Source organism: Cuculus canorus, chromosome 2 (assembly GCF_017976375.1).
Source record: "Cuculus canorus isolate bCucCan1 chromosome 2, bCucCan1.pri, whole genome shotgun sequence".
Lineage (NCBI taxonomy): Eukaryota > Metazoa > Chordata > Aves > Cuculiformes > Cuculidae > Cuculus > Cuculus canorus.
Genome location: NC_071402.1, coordinates 18,211,109 through 18,238,363, shown reverse-complemented (window position 1 = coordinate 18,238,363; position 27,255 = coordinate 18,211,109). Strand labels below are relative to the sequence as shown.

The following is a 27,255-nucleotide window of genomic DNA, read 5'->3' as shown; positions in this document are numbered from 1 at the left end:
TAAATAACTGCATGGACATCAAATTATTATAATCAACCTCTGGAAGGAAACATTGGACTTGAACTATCATAGAATCATAGAATCATCACATATATTTAAAGCTTGAAAGCAAAATTTCATTAAAATAGTCATAAGAAGGGACATAATAAGACAAAATTTTGTCTAACTTGTAAAGGACTTGCAGGAGATTGCAATCAAGAAATTCAGGGTTGTCCAGATAAAGATATGTTCAAAAAATCATATATATGTATAGTTTAGGAGTGGTGTAAATGTAATACAACTAATATTTTCTAAGCAAAGCTCAAAACCATCCGTTTTCTCACTCTGAAGTATAACTATTTTCTGAACGCCTATACATACTCTCATTTGAAAAGAATGATTGCCGTTTACTTGTAGTTTATTTTCCTAGGTAATGTGTCCCTTGTTTATGGCATTTTCATCAAACTGCATCTTCAGATAAATAATTTCAAAATAAATAAATTTACACAGTAATATCAATAATTTTTCTCTGGTCTGTGTGGATGAAAAAGCTGTTTACCCATGAACTTATTAAAGAAAAAAAATCACAGAAGTCTAGGCCTTGATCAGTGCCACCTCTTTCAGAAATTCAAAAGTATTTTGCCAGGACAGCTATCCAGAAATTACTCATACTTAGCAATACTAAAGGTAAAAATTAACAGTATCTTCATAACAGTCTACAGACTAATTCATTTCTTGAAGAGACTGATTGTTTAATAAAAATCATAGTTTTGCTATTCTGTCTTTGAAGAGGTCTTAACTTTGTGGTTTTATAACTTATTCTAATATAGCAGAGTTGTTGTCTTGAAAACTGTAAAGCAATTCAAGTACTGTACAAAACCGAGTAGCTTTCATAGTAGAAGGATGTTTCTGAAATGGATGTACCTGCAAGATAGGAACCTCACAGCAGATGTTATTAATATCTATTGTGTAGTCAAACAGAAAAGGAATCTTCCCCCTTGGAGATTAAACTCATTTATGTAGTATCCTGAGTAACCTGATTTAACATCCAAATTGGAATTGATTTGGAGGGTATGGGTTTGCACCAGATGACATTCTGAGATTTGTTTCGGCTATAACTATTCTGAAAATATTTTCCTTAAATATTTAACTTTAATGAGCAGAAGTACATTCTACTATCCTTAAAGGTCAGAGTTTTGTGGTTTTTTTTTTTTTTTCAGAAATGTTTTACTATACTTCTGTATATATAAAGCTGTCTTTGCGTATGCATGTATACACACAGAATACATGTGCACTGAGGAACAGTATGTGGGTCTTATCTATACAGATACACATAAAAATCAAAACTAATGAGATTACCTATGAAATCCTTCATGCGCAACAATTATTCAAATATATATGAATTATACAGCTTGTTATAACGACCCCCTAAGGCCAGTCTTTAGAGAAGGAAACAGTTTGCTTCATTTTTAAACCATCATTCTGAGTATTGTCTAAATGTTCCTGTAGATAGTGAAGTGTGACTTCCCTGATAAGGTTTTTGTGATTCTTATCATCCACAAACCTCATGAAAAAATTAGCTTACACTCCCTCAAAGACTATAATTGCAGTCAACATGATCTTGTGTTTTGAAGAAGAATTAGTTCTAAGAAGTAATTTGTTTCCTTTTCTACACCCTTCTCCTCCTCCAAAACATGATCTGCACAATTATCGTGGTTTGTCTGCATTTCACTACATAATGTAATTATCAAAAAAGAGATGCAATTATCAAAAAGAACAATCAAGAAAGAACTCTGCTCCTCTGAATGAGTCAGAATAATGTATTGAATAAGCAGGGACATGACCAAGGTGTTTATTAGTGGTGCAATTAGTACAAAGCCATACTTCCAGTTTATGCAAAGAACAGCCCATTTAGAAAATGCTCTTCTTTTCCCTGAGGGTGCAAGGACTCTGGATTCTATTTAAAAACATTTCACCAGAGAAGAAACCCAGTAATGAAATTAAAATTAGTTCAACCATGAATTGATTAAATTTACTAGAATAAATGTACCCAATCCTGCCTTTAGAGCACATTTATTCAATGGACAATTGCCACTTAGCAATGTGCTCTGGAGAAAAAAAAAAAATCATTTACTTAATGAATTACATGCTAGTTCAGCATCTTGAGGAATAAATTTATCACAATATGTAAGTATATTTGACAGAGTAGTACAGTAATCATGGGAACTGTGTTACTGTTTGTTTTAGATATTTACCACCTAGTGCCTATCATCATGAGAAAACACACATTAGGTTTATGGTCTATTCAGCAAAATATATCCTGTTGACTGTGAGCTGTGGGAAGCCTGCAATTCTTCATTCTAAGAACCTGACTGAAAAAGAGAATCCTTTAGAAAATGGTCTTGCTGAACTACACAGTCATTTTCAGGAAAGTGATTATTCATGCCCCTTTATACATCCACGAACTTTGCTTATTGTCATATACTGACAGTCAACCTATTGAAATAGAAAAAAAACAAAATATTTGCTAGCTAAAGAAGCTAAAGGCCAAGAAAATTGCTACCATTGTTATGAATTTCAATGAATATATATATATATATATAAGAATACAGTGGAGATATATATAAGATTATACATATAATATAATAAGATTACATATATATATAAGAATTCCAATGAATATATATATAAGAAATACAGTGAAAATAAATATGTTTACACATGGCATATCACATATGAATTATAGTTAGCCCTCACTCATCTTCAGCCATTTCTTTTTAACTGAATGCTCTTATACTAAGAACTGTTACAGAAAAATATGCTATCATGTCCATTATGTAGCTCATCAAAGTTTAGTGGTTTTTTTTATTAATTACTACTCTAGAATAAAGTAGGTACATTATTCCTGATAACATTATATCATCAGAAAAAATTGCACCATTCTCTAAGAAAAAAAAAATTTTGATAGGAAAATTTCTCAACAATACCTTAACAAACACTACAATATATTTCATTAATATAGAAAATAATATTATCCCCCTAAATAATAAAATGGATTAATATTACAAATTCAAAATAGAAGAGAAGACTGAAATTATTAGATAATTTTCAAGTAGGCTTTTTGAATGATATGGTGGAGATTCCAGAATGTATGAGATGTTACCATTTTTCCCTGGTTTAAAAATCATGTGTTCAGTCACCAGGTATAATGTGGCTCTAACCAATTCCTATACTGACTGAAAGGTTTCAAGTTTTGTTAACAGCTTAGGAAAACAGGGCTCAACAGGAAATAGGAGAAAATGCAGTTTTCATAGAATCATAGAACAGTTAGGGTTGGAAGGGACCTTAAAGATCATCTAGTTCCAACCCTCCTGCCATGGACAGGGATATCCCACTAAATCAGGCTGCCCAATGCCCCATCCAACCTGACTTTGAACACCTCCAGGGATGAGGAATCCACAACTTCCCTGGGCAACCTGTGACAGTGTCTCACCACTCTCATGGTGAAGAAATTCTTCCTAATGTCTAGTCTAAATCTGCCCCTCTCCAGTTTGTACCCATTCCCCCTGGTCCTCTCCCCACAAGCCTTTATGAGTAGTCCCTCTCCAGCTTTCCTGTAGACCCTTTTCAGGTACTGAAATGTAGTTATAAGATCTCCTTTGAGTCTTCTCTTCTCCAGCCTGAACAGGTCCAACTCTCTCAGCCTGGCCTCGTATGGAAGGTTCTCCAGCCCTCCAATCATCTTTGTAGCCCTTCTCTGGACCCATTCCAACAGCTCCATCTCTTTCTTACATTGAGGATTCCAGACGTGCATGCAGTATTCCAGATGAGGTCTCACAAGAGAGGAACAGAGGGGTAGAATTATGTCCCTCAACCTGCTGGCCACGCTTCTTTTGATGCAGGCCAGGATACGGTTGGCCTTCTGGGCTATGAGCGCACATTGCTGGCTCATGTTGAGCTTCTCATCAACCAGCACCCTCCAGTCCTTCTTTGCAGGGCTGGTCTCAATCATATCATCCCCCATCATGTACCGAAAACGGTGATTGCCCTGACCCAGGTGCAGAACCTTACACTTGGCCCTGTTGAATCTCATGAGGTTCTCAGAGGCCCGCTTCTCCAGTCTGTCCAAGCTCCTCTGGATAACACCCCGTCCTTCCGGTGTGGCAACTACACCACTCAGACGGGTGTCATCTGCAGACTTGCTGAGGGTGCACTCAATCTCACTGTCAATATCATTGATAAAGATACTGAACAGTACCGGTCAGAGTACGGACCCCTGAGGGACACCACTTGTCACAGATCTACATCTGAACTTTGAGCCATTGACCTCCGCTCTTTGAATACGACCACCCAACCAGTTTCTTCTCAACCATACCATCCACCAATCAAATCCGTATCTCTCCAATTTAGAGAGAAAGATGTTGTGGGGGACCATGTCAAAGTCCTTACAGAGGTCTAGATAGATCACATCCATGGCTTTACCCATGTTCACTGCTGCGGTTACCCCATCATAGAAAGCCACTATGTTGGTCATACAGGATTTCATAGAATCACAGAATCACCAGGTTGGAAAGGACCCACCAGATCATTGAGTCCAACCATTCCTAAAACTCCCTAAACCATGTCCCTAAGCAGTCCCTCCACCCGTCCCTTAAACGCCTCCAGGGAAGGTGAACAGGCTGGACCACTGGGCCGAGGCCAATGGCATGAGGTTCAACAAGGCCAAATGCCGAGTCCTGCACTTGGGGCAAAACAACCTTATGCAGTGCTACAGACCATTGGAAGTCTGGTTAGAAATCTGCCTAGAGGTGAAGGACCTGGGGGTGTTGGTTGACAGCTGACTGAACATGAGCCAGCAGTGTGCCCAGGTGGCCAAGAAGGCCAATGACATCTTGGCTTGTATCAGAAATGGTGTGACCAGCAGATCCAGGGTGGTTATTCTCCCTCTGTACAGGGAGGTTCAGGCTGGACATCAGAAAAAAAAATTCATGGAAAGGGTGATTGGGCACTGAAACAGGCTGCCCAGGGAGGTGAATGAGTCACCTTCCCTACAGGTGTTTAAGGGACGGCTGGACGAGGTTCTGAGAGGCATGGTTTAGGGATTGTTAGGAATGGTTGAACTCCATGATCCGGTGGATCCTTTCCAACCTAGTGATTCTATGATTCTATGTCCCAAGGAGTCCTACCCAGTAATTCGTTGAAGAGCTGGAAGTCTGCTTTCCTGAAATTTAGTGTCTTGGCTATAGTCCTCAGCTGTCCAATATGCCTCTGCGCCTTGAACTCCACCAGTGCATGATCACTGCAGCACAGGCTGCCTCCGATCCTAATGTCACTGATGAGTTCTCTTGTATTGGTGACCATAAGGTCCAGTATTGCATCTCCTTGAGCGGGAGTCTCTGTCAGTTGAACTAAGAAATTATCCTCAATGCACCCCAGGAATCTTCTGGATAGCCTACAGCTTGCTGTGCTACTTTTCCAGCATATGTTGGGGTGGTTGAAGTCCCCGAGCTGGATGAGAGCTTGTGAGCGCGAAGCCTCCTGTAGATGGAGGAGGAAGACTTCATTGGTTATCTGTCTTTGATCGGCTGGCCTGTAGTATACACCAACCACAAAGTTCTCACTGGTTCTTCCATCTTTAATTTTGACCCACAAGCTTTCAACCTGTTCATGGCTACTCTTCAATGACAGCTCTTCACATTCTATCCCTTTCCTGAGATAGAGAGTAATGCCTCGTCCCCTCATTGTTGGTCTGTCCCTTCTGAACAGTCGGTAGCTGTTGTTAGCCACATTCCAGTCATGGGATTCATCCCACAATGTTTCCATGGTGGCAACTAGATCATAGCTTTCTAGTAGCATGGTAGCTTCCAGCTCCTCCTGCTTGTTACCCAAGCTTCGTGTGTTAGTGTAAAGACACTTCAGGTCGGCTGCCGGTGGCATCACCTTGACAGTGGACCCTTTATTACCTATAAGGTGTTTTAGAGAAGTATCCTCCCTAACACCTGACCCCTGACACCCGTCCTTCCACCTCTTATTAAGGGCCAGCTTGATGTTATCCCCCTCCCCCTTCATATCTAGTTTAAATCCCTATCTACAAGCCCTACAAGCTCCTGGACAAAGACCCTCCTCCCTCTCTGACAAAGGTGGCTCCCACCTGAAGCCTGTAACCCTGGTGCCATGTAGGCCATCCCATTACCAAAACCCCCAAAGTTATTGTGGTGACACCAGCCACGGAGTCATGTATTAGTAGACTGGACCCGCCTTAGATGTGCTGTTACCACCTGTAACTGGAAAGAGGGAAGAAAAAATCACCTGGGCCACTGATTCCCTCAGTAGCCACCCCAAGGCCTTAAAATCACTTTTAACCTCCCTTGGGCTTCTTACAGCTGCTTCATCACCTCCCACATGGAACAGCAGTAATGGGTAACAGTCAGTTGTTCTCACCAGGTTAGGAAGTTACTTGGTTACATCCCTTACCCGGGATCCTGGGAAGCAGCAGAGTTTTCTGTGAGTGGGTTCTGCTCAACATTTCAGACCCTCTATTCCCTTCAATAGCCTCCTACAACTATGACTCTCCTGTCAGTCCTTGTGGCAGTCATGGCAATCAAGCTTTTACACCATTTTGGACTCCGACCCTGCTCTGATGCAGATATATCTTCCTCCATGTTTTCTTCTGGTCCATCCTCCACATCAAGAGCCTCATATCTGTTGTGGAGTGGCACCTGAGGTTGCGTGGGCAAGGAGCGGGTTGATTTTCTGCCCCATTGGTGGACACGCTTCCACTCACTACCTCTTTTTGAGCCTTTGCCTACAACCTTAGAGGGGGAAAATGCCAGATCCTTTTGATCCTGGGCTCTTACCTGTGTCTGTGTATTGAGTTAGGTATAAATAAACCACAGCTCACGTTTCACATGTCAACACACCTGTGCCCATAGATGGATACCCAAACATGAATGCTTGTAGTTTGCAATAACTGCTTTGCAAGCAGATACACATTAACCTTGCAAGCCTTGAGCTAATTGTCAATAAGGTAACATATATTCAGACAGACATATCTTCAATAATATGCTGTTTTAAAGAATTATATATTATTCTGTACTTTTATTACTAAATATCTTATCAGACAGAGTTATATAACATTTATTTCCTTTAATCATTTTTTTCCTAAAAATAGAGGTTTACAAGCACCAACATTTAACTCGTTTTAACTAATAACAGTTGTGTATATTTTAAGGCACTCTGTATATTATCCATTCACCCTTACCATCACAAGTTGGGAGTGGGTGACTCCACCAGTGATTTTTTTCACATAGCAAAGGCTCCTCATGACTCAGTCTATAACCTGGATCACAACCGAAGGAGACAGTAGAACCTATGGAGAAGTCATGTCCGTAACGATGTCCATGCACTGGTATACCAGGATCCAAACAAGAGTAAGTATTAACAGTTACACCTAGAGAAAAGAAAAGAAAAGAAAAGAAAAGAAAAGAAAAGAAAAGAAAAGAAAAGAAAAGAAAAGAAAAGAAAAGAAAAGAAAAGAAAAGAAAAGAAAAGAAAAGAAAAGAGTTAAATAAACACTTATAGATTTATTTTTTTTTATTAATTTAACCAATGCGCTGTGCTGTGAGTGGGAGGTGAAGACTTCATTATCACACATTTCCAGTGAATTACTCTTGCAACTATGTTTCTGTGTTAGCATTATAACATGTTATGGCTAATGAATTGCATCCTGACACTGTTGAAAAGAAAAAAAATCATATAATTTATGGGATATTTAGTTTGATCCTATCACAGTAACATTAAGGGAGTTTGACCCTGATGCTGATGTTGAAAAGTTTTGATAACCTCTCAATATTCTGATCTCTAGCCTTTTTTCTGATCAAACTTTGTTATCCTAGCTAAAATTCTTTTTGTTTCTTTTGATATTTATCCTTGATATATTTAGATAGATCAATTATTTACTAAAAAATTGTCGCACAATGTTATTTTGTATGCGAGAATTAAGTGTGTTAAAAAATTAGACCTTTTATATTATTTCCCAGTAAGAAGTTTAACTTCATTATAAAAGAATCAGAGGGAAAAAAGAAAGAAACAAGAAATTCTAGGACTGTTACTGAAGTCAGTAAATTAGAAGAAGTATTCACTGTAAGACTTTTTATAGGTGTTATTCCTTTTATTCCTACATAAAAGCCATAAAGTATCATTCCTTACAGAGAAATCCAGTGTGGAAAGAAATAATTAGTATAGCAAATAAGAACATATAAAAGACCATCTTTCCACAGGATATTTGTAGAAAGGAATGCTGAATAGAGAATTATTATTATTATTCAGAAAAGGGAAATCAGAATTGGGTTGTACTGGGTAATATAAGACAATGAACCAGTAAGACTTAAGCAAAAATAAAAGTAATATTGGATGCCTGTATATGAACAGGAAATGTTAAGCAGAAAAAAAATACTGAAAATGGTTAATTTTGTGCAAAAGCAGTAAGACATATATTTCAGACTTCCTTTCCAACTTTATTTAATTGAAACAGTTTGACATAAGAGTATTTGTAATAAATGTAGCTTTCTTCTTTTTGGTCTTCACATTCCCCAAGTATAATTTCTAATATTTAACATTATTTATTTAACCAGTCAATTTAAGAATTTAGTGGTCTCTGGCGGCAATATTAATCTAGTTTTCCTGATGGATAAAGATAGCCATCCTTCAAACCTTCAGATGGATGAGAATTTGACAAAATCTTCACGATATAGAAGATAATAGAAATGGAAGTATGTGGGTGAAGGCTAAGATAATAAAGAAATCTGGAATAGAAATAGATTGGAGTTCAAATGAGCCCAATTCTTTTCTGGCAAGCCACCTCCACTTACATTGTGTTTAATACGCTTATCATTAATGGCCAGGAATAGTGAAAACAAAAATTTTCTGAAAAACATCTGAAAATTTCTTGGTAGTTCGAGCAAGTAGGACTATGAAACAGAAATTAATAAATAATAATATCCTTATAACCTTTACTAAGTGAATTAGGCAGTGATTACAGAAAAATATTATTTCACATGAAAATATGACTTATTGCAACAAAGTTATATAGAAACACAAATATAAATGAGATTATAATATATCCACTTATATGAATTCATAAAGTATGAAATTGTACATATACTTTCTGCAGTGTAGCTTATATGACTATAATAATTGAAAAAGAATACTTCTACATATCAGTAGAAATCACATATGCAGGTTTTTAGATCCCTAAAAATCCATAATCAAACAATTCATTGATTTTCAGCTGATTAGCGTAAACTGCATTTCCCATTACCTTCAGTTAGGACTGTAAGTACATCAATCAGGACAGTATTTCAGGTAATTTTTAAGATATTCATAACCTTTCTGATTTCACGTAGCTTTAAATATCAAAAAGTACATTGCGTAAAAGATAAGAATAGGAAGATATAAAAGCAGCTTCCAGAAGAAAGGCATTTGTTTCCCATTCCCATCTTCTGATTCTTAAAGCATGGAACAGTACAGAAATGACATTAAATTGCAAATACTGGTTATGTCTTTCATAGTTTAACATCACTAAGTTTTTCTCAGTTTGAGAAATAACAGGAATTTCCAAAGAAGACAGCTGTACACCTTTATATACTTATGACTATGATAAGCATTGATGGGGAAATCAAATGACACTATTCAGAATAACTTACTTTCATAGTGAATCTTGAATCCGTTGTTAGAGCGGCTGTTGTCAGTTGTAAAGAGAAGATAAATGAAATTGCTACTGCTAAAGAGGAATTGTGGGACCTGTGTACCATTGTAAGATCCCAGAAGTGGAGATAATAAATTTGGTCCATCGTGAACTTCCAAAACATCATAATTTAGTTCTGTCTGAAATCTGGAATTGAGGAAATACACAAAGGCAGGAATTTATGGAGCAGTTAAAACAAATTCAATAAATCCATACAAAGTAATCCATATTTTAAAACTATGTTCCTTTATTAGTCATATTCTTTTAATTCCATATATCTATTTTACAGTATCAATATAATAGTATTAATTATCTTGTATAATTAATACAATAATAAAATTTCAGATTAATGCCTTAATAAGATGAGAAATAAGTTTAAACTTCTTGAGTTGGTTTGCAGGAAACAAAACCCAGAAACATCTTCTTCTAGCAAAGATTATTATTACTTGTATACGTTATTTTATAGCAAAATTTTTTTTCCTTTTAAAAAATTAAGTAAATTATGTAAAGGATATCTTCATGCATTCTTTTATTATATCCATTCCTTTTGGCACAAATATGATCGAGGTACTTTATATTATCAAAGGATCATACTGTGAGTATCTACACTTAAAATAATTTATAGTCAGGGATAGAATTACTTAAGTCTTTTCTGAGATGGCAGTGGCTTTTGGCCAGTTGGGTCTCAGTCCATGGTAGTGGCAGAAGTTATGACAAAAAAAAAGAAAAAAAAGGGAAAAAAAGAGAAAAATCCTATTTAGAAAGCACTAAAAAGTAAAATTCCTATTTAGAGACAGCATATGTGCTGTTTCTGTCAAAGAAAATCTCAGTGTGATGCTGCTGCTAGATGTCATTTTACTTATCTTGCTTTAGATGATATCAGCAATCCTCAACATTTGTTTGGTATTTTGACAGTGTTTCCTCTCTTTCTTGCTATGACAGACCTTAAATCAATCAAACTGCTTTAATGGACTCTGATGGGTTATTGAAAAGCCCTTTCAGAATTAAAAAGAAACAATTAACAGCAGGATCCTACAAGGACCCTTCAGATATTCCGAATTCTCTCTGATTCACTTAGATGCTTCTTTTGGCTTTGTGAAATCTATTCCAGGAACTGCTTGACTAATGTCAATGTAGTGAAGAACTCTGTATTTCAGTATTTATGTCCTATGAGTCTGAGCCTAAAGATCTAAGGAGTCTGGTGAAAGACAAGAAGCAAAATTAAACCTTCAAAACGTTTGTTTCTTTTCTATCCATGTCCTAGTCCTATGAAATAACATAGAAAAAAAGCACAGAAATAAAGTAACAAGCAGTTATAGATATGGTGCGGGATAAGCCTAGATGCAGAAGAACTGAAAATTTTTTTCTTTGCTAGTTCCCATATGAACTCACAATGCTCTGTTGCTAAAAATCTGCTTGGCAATAACTTGCTCATACAAATATTGTATACTTGTTTTTCCCAATAATCCAAACAAAACAGAAGCCATCTCGGAAACAGATCATGCAGTCTTGCTCTGCTTTCTTAGTTCCTTTATCAAAAGTATACAAAAGATAGAAAGTATGAAAAATCATTGACCTCAAAAACCCAAAGCCACTCTTTGGCCAGTCAAGACATGATGACATTAAGTTTAGTCTCCAAAGTCATAAAAGATATCTTTTCATAAGTACTTGTTCAAAAAGTACAAACAACGCCACAAACAGCAGAAAAACAAGGAGATAATGAGTAAGAACCCAAGGAAAAAAAAAAAGTTTTTTAATGAGGTGAATTGAAAGAAATTTGAAGTGGGGATTGTATACAATGCCTTTGTTTGTTATTTGGCTCAGAAAAGTCATCAATTTAAACATAATTTATAAGGGTAATTCTTATATATTTTTTTCCTTGAATTCCTTTCCTCTTGAAGATCAACTTATCTGAAATATATTTACATATCACATGGTTATTCCCTGGTTTGATAAACCAGTAGATGTTTATGGGAAATGGAATAAAAAATACTTTGCACTAGTCACCATTCTTCAATTAACCTGGATGGCTTCACTACTATGTGAGGTCTATTCTTATGAAGGACTCACAAAAATTCATTCAAGCAGATAGGAGTGAAACAAAATTTAACATAGGAGACAGCACACACTTTTTAAATCTTATTTGAACAGATAAAGTGTCTTGAAGATTTACAACACCCTTTCATCTCATTGCAGTGTCAGGAAATGAGTAGAATAACTTGTTGCACAGTGTATGCTCATTAGTCAACTGTGACTAGTACTCCTATCAGCAGTTCGCTGATTAACATCCCTAGCCTTTAAATACTCATAATTAGACTTCATGATACATGCTTCATTACAACGAAGAGTAGCACTTGCATTTCTCCCTTCTATCATTTCAATTCAGCCTAAAAAGTCACTGATTTATAACAAAAGATCCAACAGATTAACATAGCTATGCCTATGGAACAGAAATAAAACCTTCATAGAGTATACATGCATGATCATAAAGTATTAAGAAGTTATGAAACTTCTGAAAGCACAAAAATTATTCATTATTATTCATTTTGTCTCTAAATCTTTCTTTTCTTCTGTGCCTCTGGCTCCATGGCACTGGAACACGTACAGTCACAGAATGCAGTACCTCGCATACATGCAATGTCGTAAGAGCGAAGCCAAACATGTAATTATATACCTAAACATATTTGTGTGAACATATGCACAGGTATTTTTACGTATATTCCTGCAAAGAAATACGTAAGAATACACACACGTCTACATAACTATGGCCTTTCAGATTCACCCTGCTGCATCTGGGTAATATGCATATCAGTCAAATTTATGGCAAGTGACAGGAGTGTCAAGAATGAACAGCAATGGAAGAGGAATTGTCATAATGTCATAATGAGATTAGGTTATAAAGAGGATAGAAGCTCTCTCCATGATCTGAATGGACCACATCTTGCTGTTATTCATCTTATCTACAAGATTAATAGAGGTTATGCAATTTTGTGACAAGGCATTAATGCATTGCAAACAAAAAAAAATGTACACAAGAGATTGTCAGATTTAATGAAACTCAGATGCAAAGGAATAAAATCCAGCTGACAGATTTTTGCCACTGAAAAGACAAATTCTTGAAATTACTATCCATATCAACTGTTTTGTTAAAAAATTAAATACTGAATTAAAAAAAAATTGGAATTGTAATTATGCACATTATTAGGGTATGATAAATGACACTAGAAAAGAGTTTTAAACAATCTTATCGGAAAGAGAAATTTTGCTAAGAGAACACGGTAATTTTTGTACCCTGCTAAAAATGACTTTTGAACCATATTAAAATGAAAGGAGATCTTCTCTTTTAAGTTGAATGTGGCCAGCAGCAATAAAACACACTGTATAAATAGCAATTGAAAAATACTTGCAGGCTATTTCTGTGGTATAACTTTGGCCATCAAAGGTCCTTTTTACCTGGATCATCATCTAGCTTTATTAAGATTTACAATTATGAAGAATTCAAAATATTCTTGAATATAGGTAGAAGGTAGCATTTTTTAATTACATTTTCTGTTTTGCTTACTCATAAAGAGTTTAAATGAAATCGCTATATCCTGCCACCAAGAGAAATATAAGGTCCTCAGCATATTTCAATCCTTGTAATCAGAAAGGGATGTAATTTACGGGTAGCAATGTAGAAAAAGTGAAATGCAACAATAATCTGGGGTAATAGGAATTCCGTCCTGAAAGCATGCAGTCCTTTCACAAGAACAGATTGTCTGATTTGAAAATTTAATACTCATGGTGGATAAAAATATGAATGTACTTAATGCAGTTTTCACAGTGATCCAGATTTTCTGAGGACAGGCTTATATGTATGCAAGAGGACTGGAATTTCCATAGCTTTTCAATGTATCAAAGCAGAAATTATGCTAAAGATAAAATTAATGCCCTGAAGGCACTAAGGTGTTCTGAAAAATCCTACCTGATAATACATTTGCTTAATTTTAGACATAGTACAAATTAAAGTTATGACACAGCTAATAAACTGCTTCTGGGCAAAAAATGGAAGATATTAAATAAGAAAAAAATTAGCCAAGACCTTTCAAATGTAATTTTGATAGAGTGTCCTGGTTCAGCTTCTATCACCCACTCACAATTCAAGGAATCTTTATAATACCCCGGCCAGCCTGGAGAGAGGATTACTCCACTGGGAGATGAAAAATGCCCACCACATGGAGCTAAAAATGAAACAAAGAGAAAAGTATAATAGCACAGACTTATTATATGTAATGAACAATTATCACTTTCAATATAGGATATCAATACCAAAAAATTTTAAAAATCCAGTTGCAGGAGGATGCAATGAGGCTTCAAAGACAATAGATTCTGTGAGGTTCAGAATTAGATGAAGACAATTGAATTTAAAAGACAAAATAAACTGTTCATAAGTTCTGCCAAAGATTTACAGAGTATTCTTACAGATGCAATCTATTTTCCTGTAATAAAAAACATATAACAAAACAGTATTTAAAAAGTGTCATTACTTCTGCTTTTAAAAGTGAGCAGAGAGATCTGGAAAACTTGCAAAAATTTCAGTGACCAAACTAGAAACAAGTGAATTGTTGTTTTAGTCTCGACATGAACCCACTGTCATATCACACGCATTTTGCTTATCATATTGGCAGCTCAATTTCCTCATTCATACGAAAGACATACCATTCTTACAAGATTAGTTGATAATTTTTAAGCATTTGGCAAATGTACGTTGAATACTTTAATATACACATCTGCAAGCAGAATTTCTAGAAATAACATGTAGATTTTCTCTCAGAGATCGTGAGAAAATATAAGGTAGAATAACTGGATTAAAACATAACCGAAAACAAAGTTATTGCTAAATGTATTTAAAGATTTTCAATGGCTTAATGACATATTAATGATGTGAATCATCTCCACAGCTGTAGGTATTACAAACTTGAAGATCATTTCTTTGATAACAATTATTATTAAATATTTGAACAGAATCTGGTACAGAATGAGGGAAGTTTCCATTAGCTGATCACTGTCACTAGAGTCACAGGGCAAAAGAGAGATTCTCAGAAGTAATAATCATGTTTGGTTGATGATAATTTGGGCTACAGTGAGTGCTGGTCTACCCTAGAGATGGTATAATCTCACACGTGAGAAAAGTAAGAAACGTAAAACCAATACTTGTAAAAGATAGATCTTTTAGGTTTAAGTCTTGCGAAGGTCTGTACAAGTTTTTAATTTCATGCATGAATGCAAACCCATTACATCTGATGGAGATACATGTGTATGTAAAGTCAAGTGCATGTGTCATCGAACTATTGTGAATCATCTTCCCTCTAGTGGTATGGATAGACGAGGAAAAGACCGTGGGAGTGCTTGTTTTTGTTTGTTTTCAGTAAGAGATTGACATTTTTTAAATAAAGAAATTAATACACAGAATTATCTTGAATTTTAAACATGTAAGAAATGCAGTAATTCTGTCACTAGAAGTATTAGCATTTTTAAAATATATAATGAATCATAATGTTTTTCTAGAAATTTAAGGTATCTAAGATATCTTACAAATTGAATACTCATTCAGTGTTGTAAATTGAACATATGTTGTTCATAACATATGAACATGTGTAAGCATTCACAAAAGACCACATTTATGTATGTTTCTATATGTGCATATATATGAATATACTATAGTACCTATATAGACAAATGTACAAACCAAAAGTATTCTTATTTAACGCTCTGAATATGTTTTCCTGTAGGAGAATGAGATATATTTTCCTTAAGTTACCATGCTACATGCCAAACAGCTTATTTCAATTACTTATTCCTGGGACAAAATAATTTGTAAAATATTTGATTCTAAACTAAACTTTTTCACTCAATGAGGTGCTTACATATTGCTGTCCTTTAGTGAACCCAGCTACTTCAACATAAACTGTTGAGAGTAGGGGACATTTAGTAACTTACGTTTTCAAATTATTATTATTTTAACTGAAGTGAATTACCCAGAATCTTAAGTATAGAAGAGGGGGTTAGGAGTAATACTATAAAAAAAAGCTTTTACACAGATACTCTGAATTATATGACTAAGTATTACTTGTGACCTTATGAAGAGACTGAATCAAACTTTCTTTGATGAAAATACAAGGTGATAAGGATCTGATAAGGTGTTAAGCCCCATCATAAGGAAAAGAAAGATAAGAAAAATACAATAGTATAAAAGTTGATTTTTCACTAGGATACCACAACAGCAAAAATATGTGAAGCCTTAGTTAGTGTACAGGATTATAATTTAGAATCTGTGAAATGTAAGATATATGTTATTTATATTCTGTAACAATTATGTTTTCCATGATAGTCAACAAAGGAGGACTTAAAAGAGGAAAGGATTGGTGACCACACTCTCAAACGATGAGCAGTCTATAGTTTCTTTATTTTCAGGAGTTGATAACTGTTTTATAGGAAATGAAGCCTGCAGAATGTATTAGTTAATCACTTCAAATTTTACATTAAAACCACTTCTTGCTGTCAAAAATCTTTTTGATGAGACCTATTTACAAGTCCCCTATGTGAGGCAAAGAAAAAAAGACAAGTTACATATATTTCAGTGCCTTACAAAAACAGACAGAAGCGAAGTTCTTTACTTCTCAAAAATGTCAGTCATGAAGAAGTAAGAAGCACCATTTGTGGACAATACTAAATTATACAAAGCAGAGAGTAAAACTGAACCATTACATCACTCTATTACCATCTGTTGTGTGGTACAGATATGCACTGATGCAACCTGGATGAGAAAAAAAGTTTTATTTGTCAAAGAGTTCTCAGCAACATAGTATCAACCGTTGGATATCTCTTATTCTAGACAAAGTCCTAATATAAGTACCCTTTTTTTTTCTGCGTTATCTAAATAAGAATTGAACTAACTGGCTAAGTTGATTCTTTAGGTTCAGAAGATTCTTTAGCTTAAGAAGGCTATCAAAATTATCTTGATATCAATAGCCTTATATCTCATTAAATCTCCTCATTGACTAGGAGATAGTATTCAGGGGACTCAAAACAATTATTTACTCTTCTATAGCTATATTTCCGCAAATGTTCTGGCCATACTAATTCCACTCCCAGAGTGAGGGCACTATACTCCAGAGAGCAGAATCTTTTAAACCTACTGAGTTATAAAATGTGTCAATGATCAAATTCTAAGTTGTGAACTGCAGCAGAAAGTGTTAGGATTGGGTCCCTAGGGGTTGAATTAAGAGATACCAAGATTAAACCAAGGATCTTTGCAACCTTAATCTTCTCTCTGGCACATGAATTGGGTATGTGCCCAGAGTGGGATCTGTTCACCTGTACAAATAATTAGAGAAGTGCCTGTATTTCAGTGTAGTGAGTGTATGTGTATATATATAGAAATTTTATTATACATAATAATAAAATAGACCTCATGGTATCTTATAGACACTAGGAAAATACCATTTCTCCACTTAGGAGCATGCTTAAATACTTTGTCAGTTCTGATGAATATTGTTGTAAATACATTAGACCATAGAACTATAAATGTATGACAGAGTTACTGCTATCATGACCTGCTTTGCTCAGTTCCTAAATAAGGATTTGATGCAGCCCAAATTACATTTGATGAGCTTCTCAGTACATGAACCCTCATGGGCTAAACAAGTTTTGTAATGGTAAATCTTACAGGGTTGTGTTTTCTGTTTTTGTGGGGCTTGTTGTTTTTGTTTTTTTTTTTAACATATTTATTTGGTTTTAGTTTTATGACACTATTCTAAAATAAATTCAGCAAATTACCCTGGATTTTTCCAAGCCTCAAAGTTCATACACAGCTGAGATAATCAAGCTGGATATTTCCCCAATTTTCATTTTGTAAAATGAACAATGAGATTTCTTTGAGTCTTTGCAAGGCTCACTAAACATATACATATATTTCTGTACATCATAAGCATCTATATATAGACAAAGATTTTTATTTTCCTTAAGATTTTCTTTTGTTCTTGAATAAAGCATCTCAGTAAAGCACTGAAAGCGACATACACTATGAGTATGGATTTTGTAACTATCTGAATGAAGCAATTAATTGTCCTGTATTTCTAAACACAAGCAAAAACTTTTGGCCTGTTACCAAAACCCTTCAATATTCATTTCCAAAGAAAATGAGATCTGTAAGGAGTCCTTCTGAAGATGATGAGCGTTGGAAAGACTGAAAGCAGTACTGCAGAAAAGGACCTAGGGATATTGGTGGATGACATTGGAAGTGGGACGACAATGTATGGTTGCAGCCCAGAAAGCCAAGTGTATCCTGGGCAAAAGAAGCATGCCCAGCAGTTTGAGGAAGGTGATTTTACATCTATGTTCTGCTCTGGATGCCCTATCATTGGAAGTGGTTAAAATTGCACAAGGCTTCACGAAACATGATTTAGAGATACATACCTGTCCACGGCAGGGGGGACAGACTAAATGATCTTTAAAGGTCCCTTCTAATTCAAACTATGTTATGATTCTGTGACAACATAATGTTACTGCTGCAATGATGTGATCATGTAAATCACTGCTGCATGTAGATTTAATATAGACCTGATTTATTTGCCAGTAAAGACAAGGAATAGCCTTAGGCTGATTTTATAATTAACTGGTCAGTGATTTTGTTTACTTGGAAAGGAAAAACTGAAAAATGAAAAAAGAAAAATAAAAAATAGAAAAGAAGAAAGGAGAAAGGAGAAAGGAGAAAGGAGAAAGGAGAAAGGAGAAAGGAGAAAGGAAGGAGAAAAGGGAAGGGGAAAGGTCCACCAGATCCATCAGGACCTTTTCTGCAATTCTGCTTTTCAGCTAGGTGGCCTTTAGCATATAGTGGTGCATGGGGTTGTTCACCACAGGGGTTGGACTTTGCATTTCCGCTTGTTGAACTTCATGAGGTTCCTCTTGGTCCATTTCTCTAGCCTGTCAAGGTCCTTCTGAATAGCAGCAGGACATTCTGATGTACAAGCCACTGCTTCTGGTTTGGTGTCATAGTAAACTTGCTGACGGTACACTCTGCCTCATCATCAGTATAACTATTTATGTACTTAATTATCAGAAAACACTATTTTTTATTACTAGTGTCAAGTAAGTGTCCACTTAGATAGAGGGCAGAAACATATTGCAGGAAGAGAAAGTTTCACCATAAAGTTTCAGCACACCAGTGTTGCAGTGGACTCTGCATGTAAGCTACACAATGTAAATAAATTAGCCACACTGTATACCACAAAAAAGTTGGGAAGGTCTCTCTGTCCTCTTCACAGACGTGTATTTGCCAAAAATAGTGTGAAATAGATATCATTTTCCCCCAAAGACATGGCTATTTCTTAAATTTCTCTATGCTTTTCGATTAATAGAGTGTGGAAAGCATTTTGGTTGCTCATTTTGACAAAGCAGCACAACACTTTGTCTATATTATTCTGAACATCTTCCTTACAAAAATAGGTTAATTTTGTTCTCTTTTAAACACCTTCAAATTTATGATCACGAATTATCAGACATTTGTCTGATCTTCATTTTTCTCAGGAGTTTACCAAGCTCCTATGTTAAAATGATGAATTGCTGTAAAAAGTTATTTTATGTTTTTAAGGACATAGTAGCCCATCTTTCTCCTACTGCAAAGGAAAAAAGAGTTTCTAAAATGTATATAAATTTCAGATTCTAATATGTTGCAAACATTTCTATATATACAGATTTAGTCTTTTTCCCCTAACTGATGGTTTTAAAATAGTGTTTATCACCTTTTACCTTAAAGTCACTTTGTTACACTAACTTCAGCAAACACTACCATTCGAGTAACACAGTATTTAAAATTGTACTGACTGCAGAAGCTGAAAGGTTAAGCCTACAGCATTCATTATCCCTAAATTTTATTGTATATAACCACTTATACATATTCATAATAGATATGGAACCTATAAACTACAAAATATATCTACAAGAATAGGAACACCAGATGGCCTTACTCCAAGCCAGTATACTACCATAGTTGGAAAACAAAGCTCCATTTTTTCACAAAATTTACATGAAACTGTTAAAGGTTATCTTTGGAAAATAAAAATGCAGATCTCTTACAAAAAAGATCCTGTGAATATTATATTAAAAATAATATGCATTGTAAGATTACCTAAATTTGGAGTAATTGCACTTTCTATTTGTAAAAATAATACAGTAATTTCTTACAGTATCTTGTTACAATAACAATGTGGTTTGCTGTTGGGTTTGGGTTTCAGTTCTTTTTTTTTTTTTAAAAAAAAAATCTTTCCTACTCTTCCCCAAATTATAGTTCTTCCTGATAACTTTCAGTACAAGATTCAATAGAACTTTTTCTTCGACTTTCATCATTACATGCTGATTTTCTAGGCTCAGGATTCCTTCCATTCAGAACGGCTGAGTGACTCGGCTTATTTTGAAGAGCCTTGTATTTTTACAAAATAAGTTTCCAGTCATCTTGCCAAATTATTTTTCCCCTGACCTTTTTTTACAGTGATTTTCAGCCCTTGTTCTTTCTTCCAGTTCTATTGGATAGAGCAGGTTAGTTGCTTGGCAGATTCATACCCACAGTCAGGTTTTAAAAATCAAAACATTAGTAACATAACACAACATAACTAGAGGCTGACATCAACCAGAATCCCTCTGTCAAACCCGGGTCTATGCCAGCTACTGAAAGCCAATCTTAGTCTGATCTAAGAATTCTCAAAAAGATGTTTCTATTTCTTTGTCTAATAAGGTGCAGGAATTGAGGCAGGAAATTTCCATTTATGATTATGAAGAAAGCTTTGAGGATATCAGACTAATCACTGATCATCTTGTGGATTCATAATTTTAGACCCTTTTTTCAAGAACTTATCACTCATGCTACAAAGCAGAAGGATATTAAGCATTACAGGAGTTATACAGGAAGTTCAGGGCTAGCGCTGCAGCACAAGTGCAACAATATAATATTAGACGAGATTATAGGAAAATCTTCCATATAACCCTCTCACAGGAAGGATGAAAGGCACAAGGACAGGAATCCCAAATTCAAAAGCATCAGGGAACAGTGAAAGCAGGCTTACTCCATGAGATAACAGATGCCAGGAACCAAGAATGATCAAGAATTAATTGCCATCCAGAGGGATCTGGACAAGCTCAAGAAGTGGGCCATGTGAACCTCATGGGACGCAATAAGACCATGGGCAAGGTTCTTGCAGTTGAAGATGTCCATGCTCAGTGCACACTAGCTGAGCTTTACAGGTCCCTTCCAGCCCAAACTGTTCTGTGATTTTCTGATCATATATACACAGCCAGAGGCATTGCTAATGCTCTCACTGACAGAATATCATCCAACTCCACCTGAGCAAGATGAACACGACAGGACTGGTAAAAAGAAGGGGGCTGATGACAGCCATATGACCATCAGATGAATGCAGTTGATAGTTTAGGCCTGAGATCAAACTAGGAAGTTCCATGAACACATTGAGACAGCAGACAGTAAGGGTAGAGTCCTAATGCCACTCTTGTGTCATTGCTAGGGCAGGGATCGACAGCCCTGGGCAGGGCTGAAATAAGATCCTAGGCCATAGGCAGTTCTGGGAGGAAGCCCCAGCAAAGGATGCTCAAGATTGCCCTGAAAAATGAGTTTCCTGACCCTATCCATCTGCACCACAGGAAAAATGTTCAGCAGTCATTTTCAGTGTCTCCTAGCCAGTACGTGGAGTTCGTTGCTTTTGACTTGATATACATGATAATGAAATTATGAGGTATGTCTAGAGCAAGCAAACTTCATCATATATGAAAGGACTATGTGTTGCTGGCAAGTTTGTAGACAGTCATTAAGAATTCTGAACATTCTAATAGACAAAATTAATTTATTAGCTTAAAAATATTTTCATTTGTCTTGGATTCCAATATATGTTCCACTTGCAGTGTCAGACCACCTATGGATCGGACTGTCTTGTGTCTGGACTTAAAAATATTTCCATAAATTCAAGTTTTGAATGTAACATTGAAAATGCAACCTTACATTTTATTAAAAGTATTATACAGCTCCATTAACTTTATAATAAAGCAAGTGTTTCATGGCCTATACTAATCTTGTCTGTAGAAACTGTCCCGCCTTGTATCAATGAAACAGTAATAATTTATCACAGAAGGTAAATTGGATGCAATGTGTATTATAAAGAGTTGCATTCATGTATTAAAATTAAGAAAATTTGTTAGGAAGACAGTGACATAGTCAATAGAAGAGCTAAGCTTTTTTTTTTAAAACAAAAGGTACAAATTCTAAATCAGACATTATATCATTATTGATTAAATCATATATTTAACAAACAATCATTTCAATTAACTGGGTTTTTTTCCACTTAGGTGGGGAGATCTTAAAATATAGATAAGTTATGAAGTAAAGAGTATATTTTTATACCTATTAGTATAAGCAAGTCAAAGGAAATATGCATAACACTGGGGTTTAGAGGTTGTGCGGTATGGAAGTATTTAATTTCTATAAACATGAAGATCAATTGGTAAGAGAATCTTCCCCAGCCTAGGTTTTACTGTGAATAGAAGAAACAAGCATAGCAAAAGATAGCTAAAACCTCTCAAATGGTTTTAAACACCACAGCCAAAGACCTGAAAAGTTATCAACATCTTCATTCTAATCGAATATTGTATCACCAAACATCACTGAGCACTCAAACAATTTTAAATTCCTCCTCTGTCTGAACTAAGAAGTCAATAAGGATATTTTGAAGAAAACATCTCATAGGAAACTGGGTGAAAATAATAAAAAAGAAACCCCAAAACAGTCTCTTGACTGCTCGAAGGGCAGTCAAACAATGGATTTAAATATCAAAGTTGAAAACCAGAATCCTTCAAGATACTAAAATATGGCTCTGTGAAAACAGAAGGATTTTCTTATTTTCTCTTCCCTGCTATCTCTTTCTTCCAGGTATTAGCAAGACCAATGATGATACTAATTGGACCAGAATTTAAAAAAATGAAGAGATGGATATTATTGGTGTATTGCTAGCATTGAAAGTCATTACTTTAAATGTCTTTTTTTTTTTCAAATTGCACAGATACATGCTGTGGAAAGAAAGAAAGAAAGAAAGAAAGAAAGAAAGAAAGAAAGAAAGAAAGAAAGAAAGAAAGAAAGAAAGAAAGAAAGAAAGAAAGAAAGAAAGTGAGAGGGAAGGAAGGAAGGAAGGAAGGAAGGAAGGAAGGAAGGAAGGAAGGAAGGAAGGAAGGAAGGAAGGAAGGAAGGAAGGAAGGAAGGAAAGAAGGAAAAGGAGTGTTCTTTTCAAACATAAAATGTCTTTGAGAAACTGCATCTCTACTAGATCCAAACAAGAGCCCTCTAAGACTATGAACAGCGTGAACTATTCCCATTCCAATCCTATGTTTCTTAGGTGAGCCTTCATTGTTACAGGAGTTGTGTAGCAGTGCTTGTATCACTGATGTTTATGCCTTTTTTCTTTGGTTTTCTTTGTCCTTGTAAAAGTTATGAGAAAAATTAACTCCAGCAGATAGGATTATAATAAAAGCTCATGCCCCACTAGACTTCTTTATTAAGTATTAGGCTTCACAGGAGATTTGTGCTATCCATTTTTTCATTTGGTGACAACTTAAGAGACATTACCTTAAGTTCTCCTAAAGGAAAAAGAAACATGATACATACCTCCACATTTAGGAATAGGTCCACTCCACATTACTTTTCCGTCCATTAGCATGCAAGTAATTGTTTCAGTTCCTTGTGTTTTAATAAATCCCTCTTCGCATATAACAGAAATTGAGCTCCCCAGCTGAAAGTTGTCTCCAAAACGCCGAGCATTGATTGGCACCCCAGGATCAGGGCACTCATTGTGTCCAAATGCTTTTCAAAAGAAAAAAAAAGGGGGGGGGAGGGGAAGGAAGGAGAGGGGGAGAAATAGTGTTATAACTCTTACAAGTAAAATAATAGTTTTAGGATTTTATTCTGCTAGTAAGAACAAACTATTTTAGGAAATAATAAACAAAAGCATGACCAACAGCAGAAAATGTGAACTAGTACAAAAAATTGCTTAAAATATGTCAAAGCTATACCAGCATAAATCTTAGTTTGGACAGCTTGGTGCTGGCAGATTTCAGTGGTAGCTAAATTTTCATTTCCAACAGCCCATCCTATCCAATATTACAATAGGCTAGAAGCATCCATATATGATATAAAGGCTTTAGTTACCTTTAGTATTTTCAAATTTTCAAATTTTACCATGACATTCATTCAAGAAATAGCGACTTCAGAGTGCCTGATATTGGCATAGTCTAATGTTACTTCTGTACAGAAAGCTGGCAAACAGCTACAAAAAGTGGATGCTGGTGGAAGAAAGAAAACCTGAAACTAACCATATAATTATATTTAAGGTCAAATAAATTCCTAGTTATTACAAATACTTCCCAAATTTCAAGTTTATCTATGAACAAGTTAAAAAAGTTGTAATTTCTCTGTATATATCTAGATACTATAACAAAGATAGCTTGTCTTTTATTACAGAATACACTTAAACTGAGAGAACAAACAAGATTATCTTCCCACCAGAAGTGAGAAAAGTCATATTTATAACAATATTATTAAAAATATGTTTTCATCATTTATTCTATTTTTGGGTTAGGTTTTTTATCTTTGATTTTTCAGTAAGAATAAATGTCACAGGCACAATATCTACCTTCCGTGTGATGACTCGAAATTATTTAGTCTTCATAAATATGTCTACATATAGTGACAAGAGAAAGGACTACGTCCTAAATAAATAATTTTCACAATATTATTCTGAAGTTTTACTAATATGTCTGCTAGCTGAAACATAAGTAAGCTCCCCCAGGACATGTTTTTAAAACGTATAATTTGACTAACTTAGAAGAAAGATTTCTTAGATGTTGCATTAGAGAGCTGTTAAGAACCATAAGAACAGACAAAAGAAAGCATTCATTTAGTGACATTTCGACTTCAGAAATGCTTCATATATTGGGGAAGAAAACAGTGCTTTCATTGAATTGTTGTCTATCATTTGAGGATGGCATAAAAAAAAATTAATCCCATACTTTTTCATAGAGGTTACAAACTTTTTCAAAACTTTGTCCACAGTTATCACTTTGGGTCAGGGGATTGATTGTTTATTGTAGCGGCTTCAGACAACACAGAGACAGATTTTCAATATTGTTATCTGTAAGTGCAGATAAACATTGACTCCAGGTATAGTTTGGTTGTGTGTGGCACTAGTTTATTAAGGCTGCAAAATCATTTCATTGCTCTGTATTTCATCTCATGAACTGAGAGCTGTGGCTGCTATTGCTGCTTCTATGGAAGTGATTGTACTTTATAGGATGGCTATGGCAGGCAAGAGAGTGAGAGACAATACCTCCCAACAACAGTAGTCACTCTCTTAGCTTAGCTTGGCTGCAGTTACTTGACGAGTAAAATTCAGTCTGTCTATACTTCTGAAAAGCTTCATGGTGGAGCTGTAATATTATATATAAGCCTTAAACTTAAAAAAAAAGAATAGAGGCTATGTCCTTAATATTAATATTTTTCCCATCATCAATGAATCAAGAAACTATGGAAAAGTTCTTTATGCAATATTACATGTAAAGGGGAAATACAGTTTTCCTGGCATTTATACTCATAAAATACCAGTACAAACGTGACAGTTGAAGTAGTAGATGGAACAATGCCAGGCAGCATAATTATAATACAGGGTGATGGTGAAGTACTTTCAGTTCTGATATTAATTCAGAAGGATGTTAAAACCGGCATTTTGTGTTTTAAAAAAAAAAAAAATGTGGAGGAACTGCAAAGATCTCAAGAGAGAGGAAAGCAGGAATGAACCATAACTCATCTGATCCACTCTGAAATGTCCTTGGAAACAAGGCCAGAAAGGAGTGGTCCACTGGCTCAGTTAATTGTTTTGGTAGATTGCCCTGTGAAGTGTTTTAGCTGATAAGTCTAGCAATGACTTTGCAGGAAATGTAACTCTTTTAGAGGAAAACATCAAAGAAAAACAGAAGTTAATAGAATTCCAAATGATAAAGAGATATCTCATAAAAAAAAAAAAAAAACAATTGAGAAAGGTTGTTAGAAGTTAGGCAGTTAACTAGTAGGTTATTCAGTACCATCACATATAAACTCATACTTCTGTGCAGTACGTAACAGCTGGAAGAATTCTATCTTGAGAAGTATGGCATATTGAAGTATTGACTGAAGCAGCCTAGCATGAGTGCCAGAAGAAATGTTCCATGATGGACATACCCTATCACAGCAATAAACCAGAATAAAGCATTCTTTGGATAAAGAAGCAGTGCCTGGGATTGTCAGTGTCTTGGACTATCAAGCTGAAATCACTTGAGTAGTTAGACTGATGCCAGAGGTTTGACCTTTGACATGTTGATAGGGTTGTAGCTTTTGCTAGATAAAGCACAAATAAAATATTTGTCTTGAAAACATCAACAAAAAAAGTCTGCATAACTGGCAAGAAACGGGTCATATTTATACAAAAATATATTCCCAGCACCTCCTGTATCCCCATCAATGAGCTACAGTCAAAGCAGTCCACTAACATGCAAAAATTAAACAATCTAGAAGATGCCCCCCACCTCAAAAAAATCTCATCTGCCTTAGCCTGAAGGGAAGCAGGCACGACTCTAGCTTCTGGAATGCCTTCCCATGACTACCCCCAGGGACACCTGGCACCAAACTCTCCAGGTGTAGTTGACACAGTTCATCCCAACCCTGCTTCTATCAGTCAGGAAATGGATAACCACTTGCGACTTTGTAGTCCTCTTTGCACTAAATCCTTTGTCACAAGAAATATATGTCCATTCTCCTTCACATGGCTCCAACTGTTGCATAATAATTAATGCATGCATTTTGTCTATTCTGATTTAAACTAGGAAATCCAGGCTGAAATAAACTACACAAATTCATTGTTTGTAATTTATGTGATATATTCAGATATTGTGTCTATCTCTGATCTTCATAATTGAACAACGAAGTAGATAAAGTAAGAAACATTCATAAAGGAGTTACAAATGTGATAAAAGCCTCAGACTTCCTCTTACGTTAAGAAGTCCAATGCATATTGCTTATTAGGGGGAAAATTAAGTGATGACTGAGTTTATAAATACCTTCACAGAGACCAGAAATTTTATTAAGGGCTCATGGGTTTGGGATATAAATTGTAAGCAAGATGCCAGGTGTAAGTATGCAGATCTGTAGCAACTTAAACCAATGTAATTTTAGGGTTCTATGTTCCTGTGTTCTGCTGTACCCAGCAGAGCACTCTCCTGCCTCATTCCCCTTTTGCATTGAGTAGTGCATAGTCAGATATGAATAAACCAATACAAGGATCTGACTAAGCTGAAAATCACAGCATTTTGAGTTCCTCTTTGTTTGGTTATTAGAATATACTCTGCATCATCTGTTTTCAAGTCACACATTTCTGTGGGGTTTTCCCCAAATTTATCTCATTAGAAATCTT

The 27,255-nt window shown here is 35.5% G+C and overlaps 1 protein-coding gene across 3 annotated transcripts in view; it reads right to left on the bottom strand.

Moving 5' to 3' along the window:
• The window catches only part of CSMD3 (CUB and Sushi multiple domains 3), a 610,540-nt gene that overhangs the window by 232,649 nt on the left and 350,636 nt on the right, over positions 1-27,255 (bottom strand). For all 3 annotated transcript variants that reach the window (XM_054060149.1, XM_054060147.1, XM_054060148.1), the window contains 4 exons: positions 23,424-23,618; positions 13,806-13,944; positions 9,684-9,871; positions 7,241-7,429 (listed from right to left, as the gene is read on the bottom strand). In XM_054060149.1, the coding sequence (XP_053916124.1) occupies positions 7,241-7,429; positions 9,684-9,871; positions 13,806-13,944; positions 23,424-23,618 (711 nt within the window). The remainder of the gene's footprint in view (positions 1-7,240; positions 7,430-9,683; positions 9,872-13,805; positions 13,945-23,423; positions 23,619-27,255) is intronic.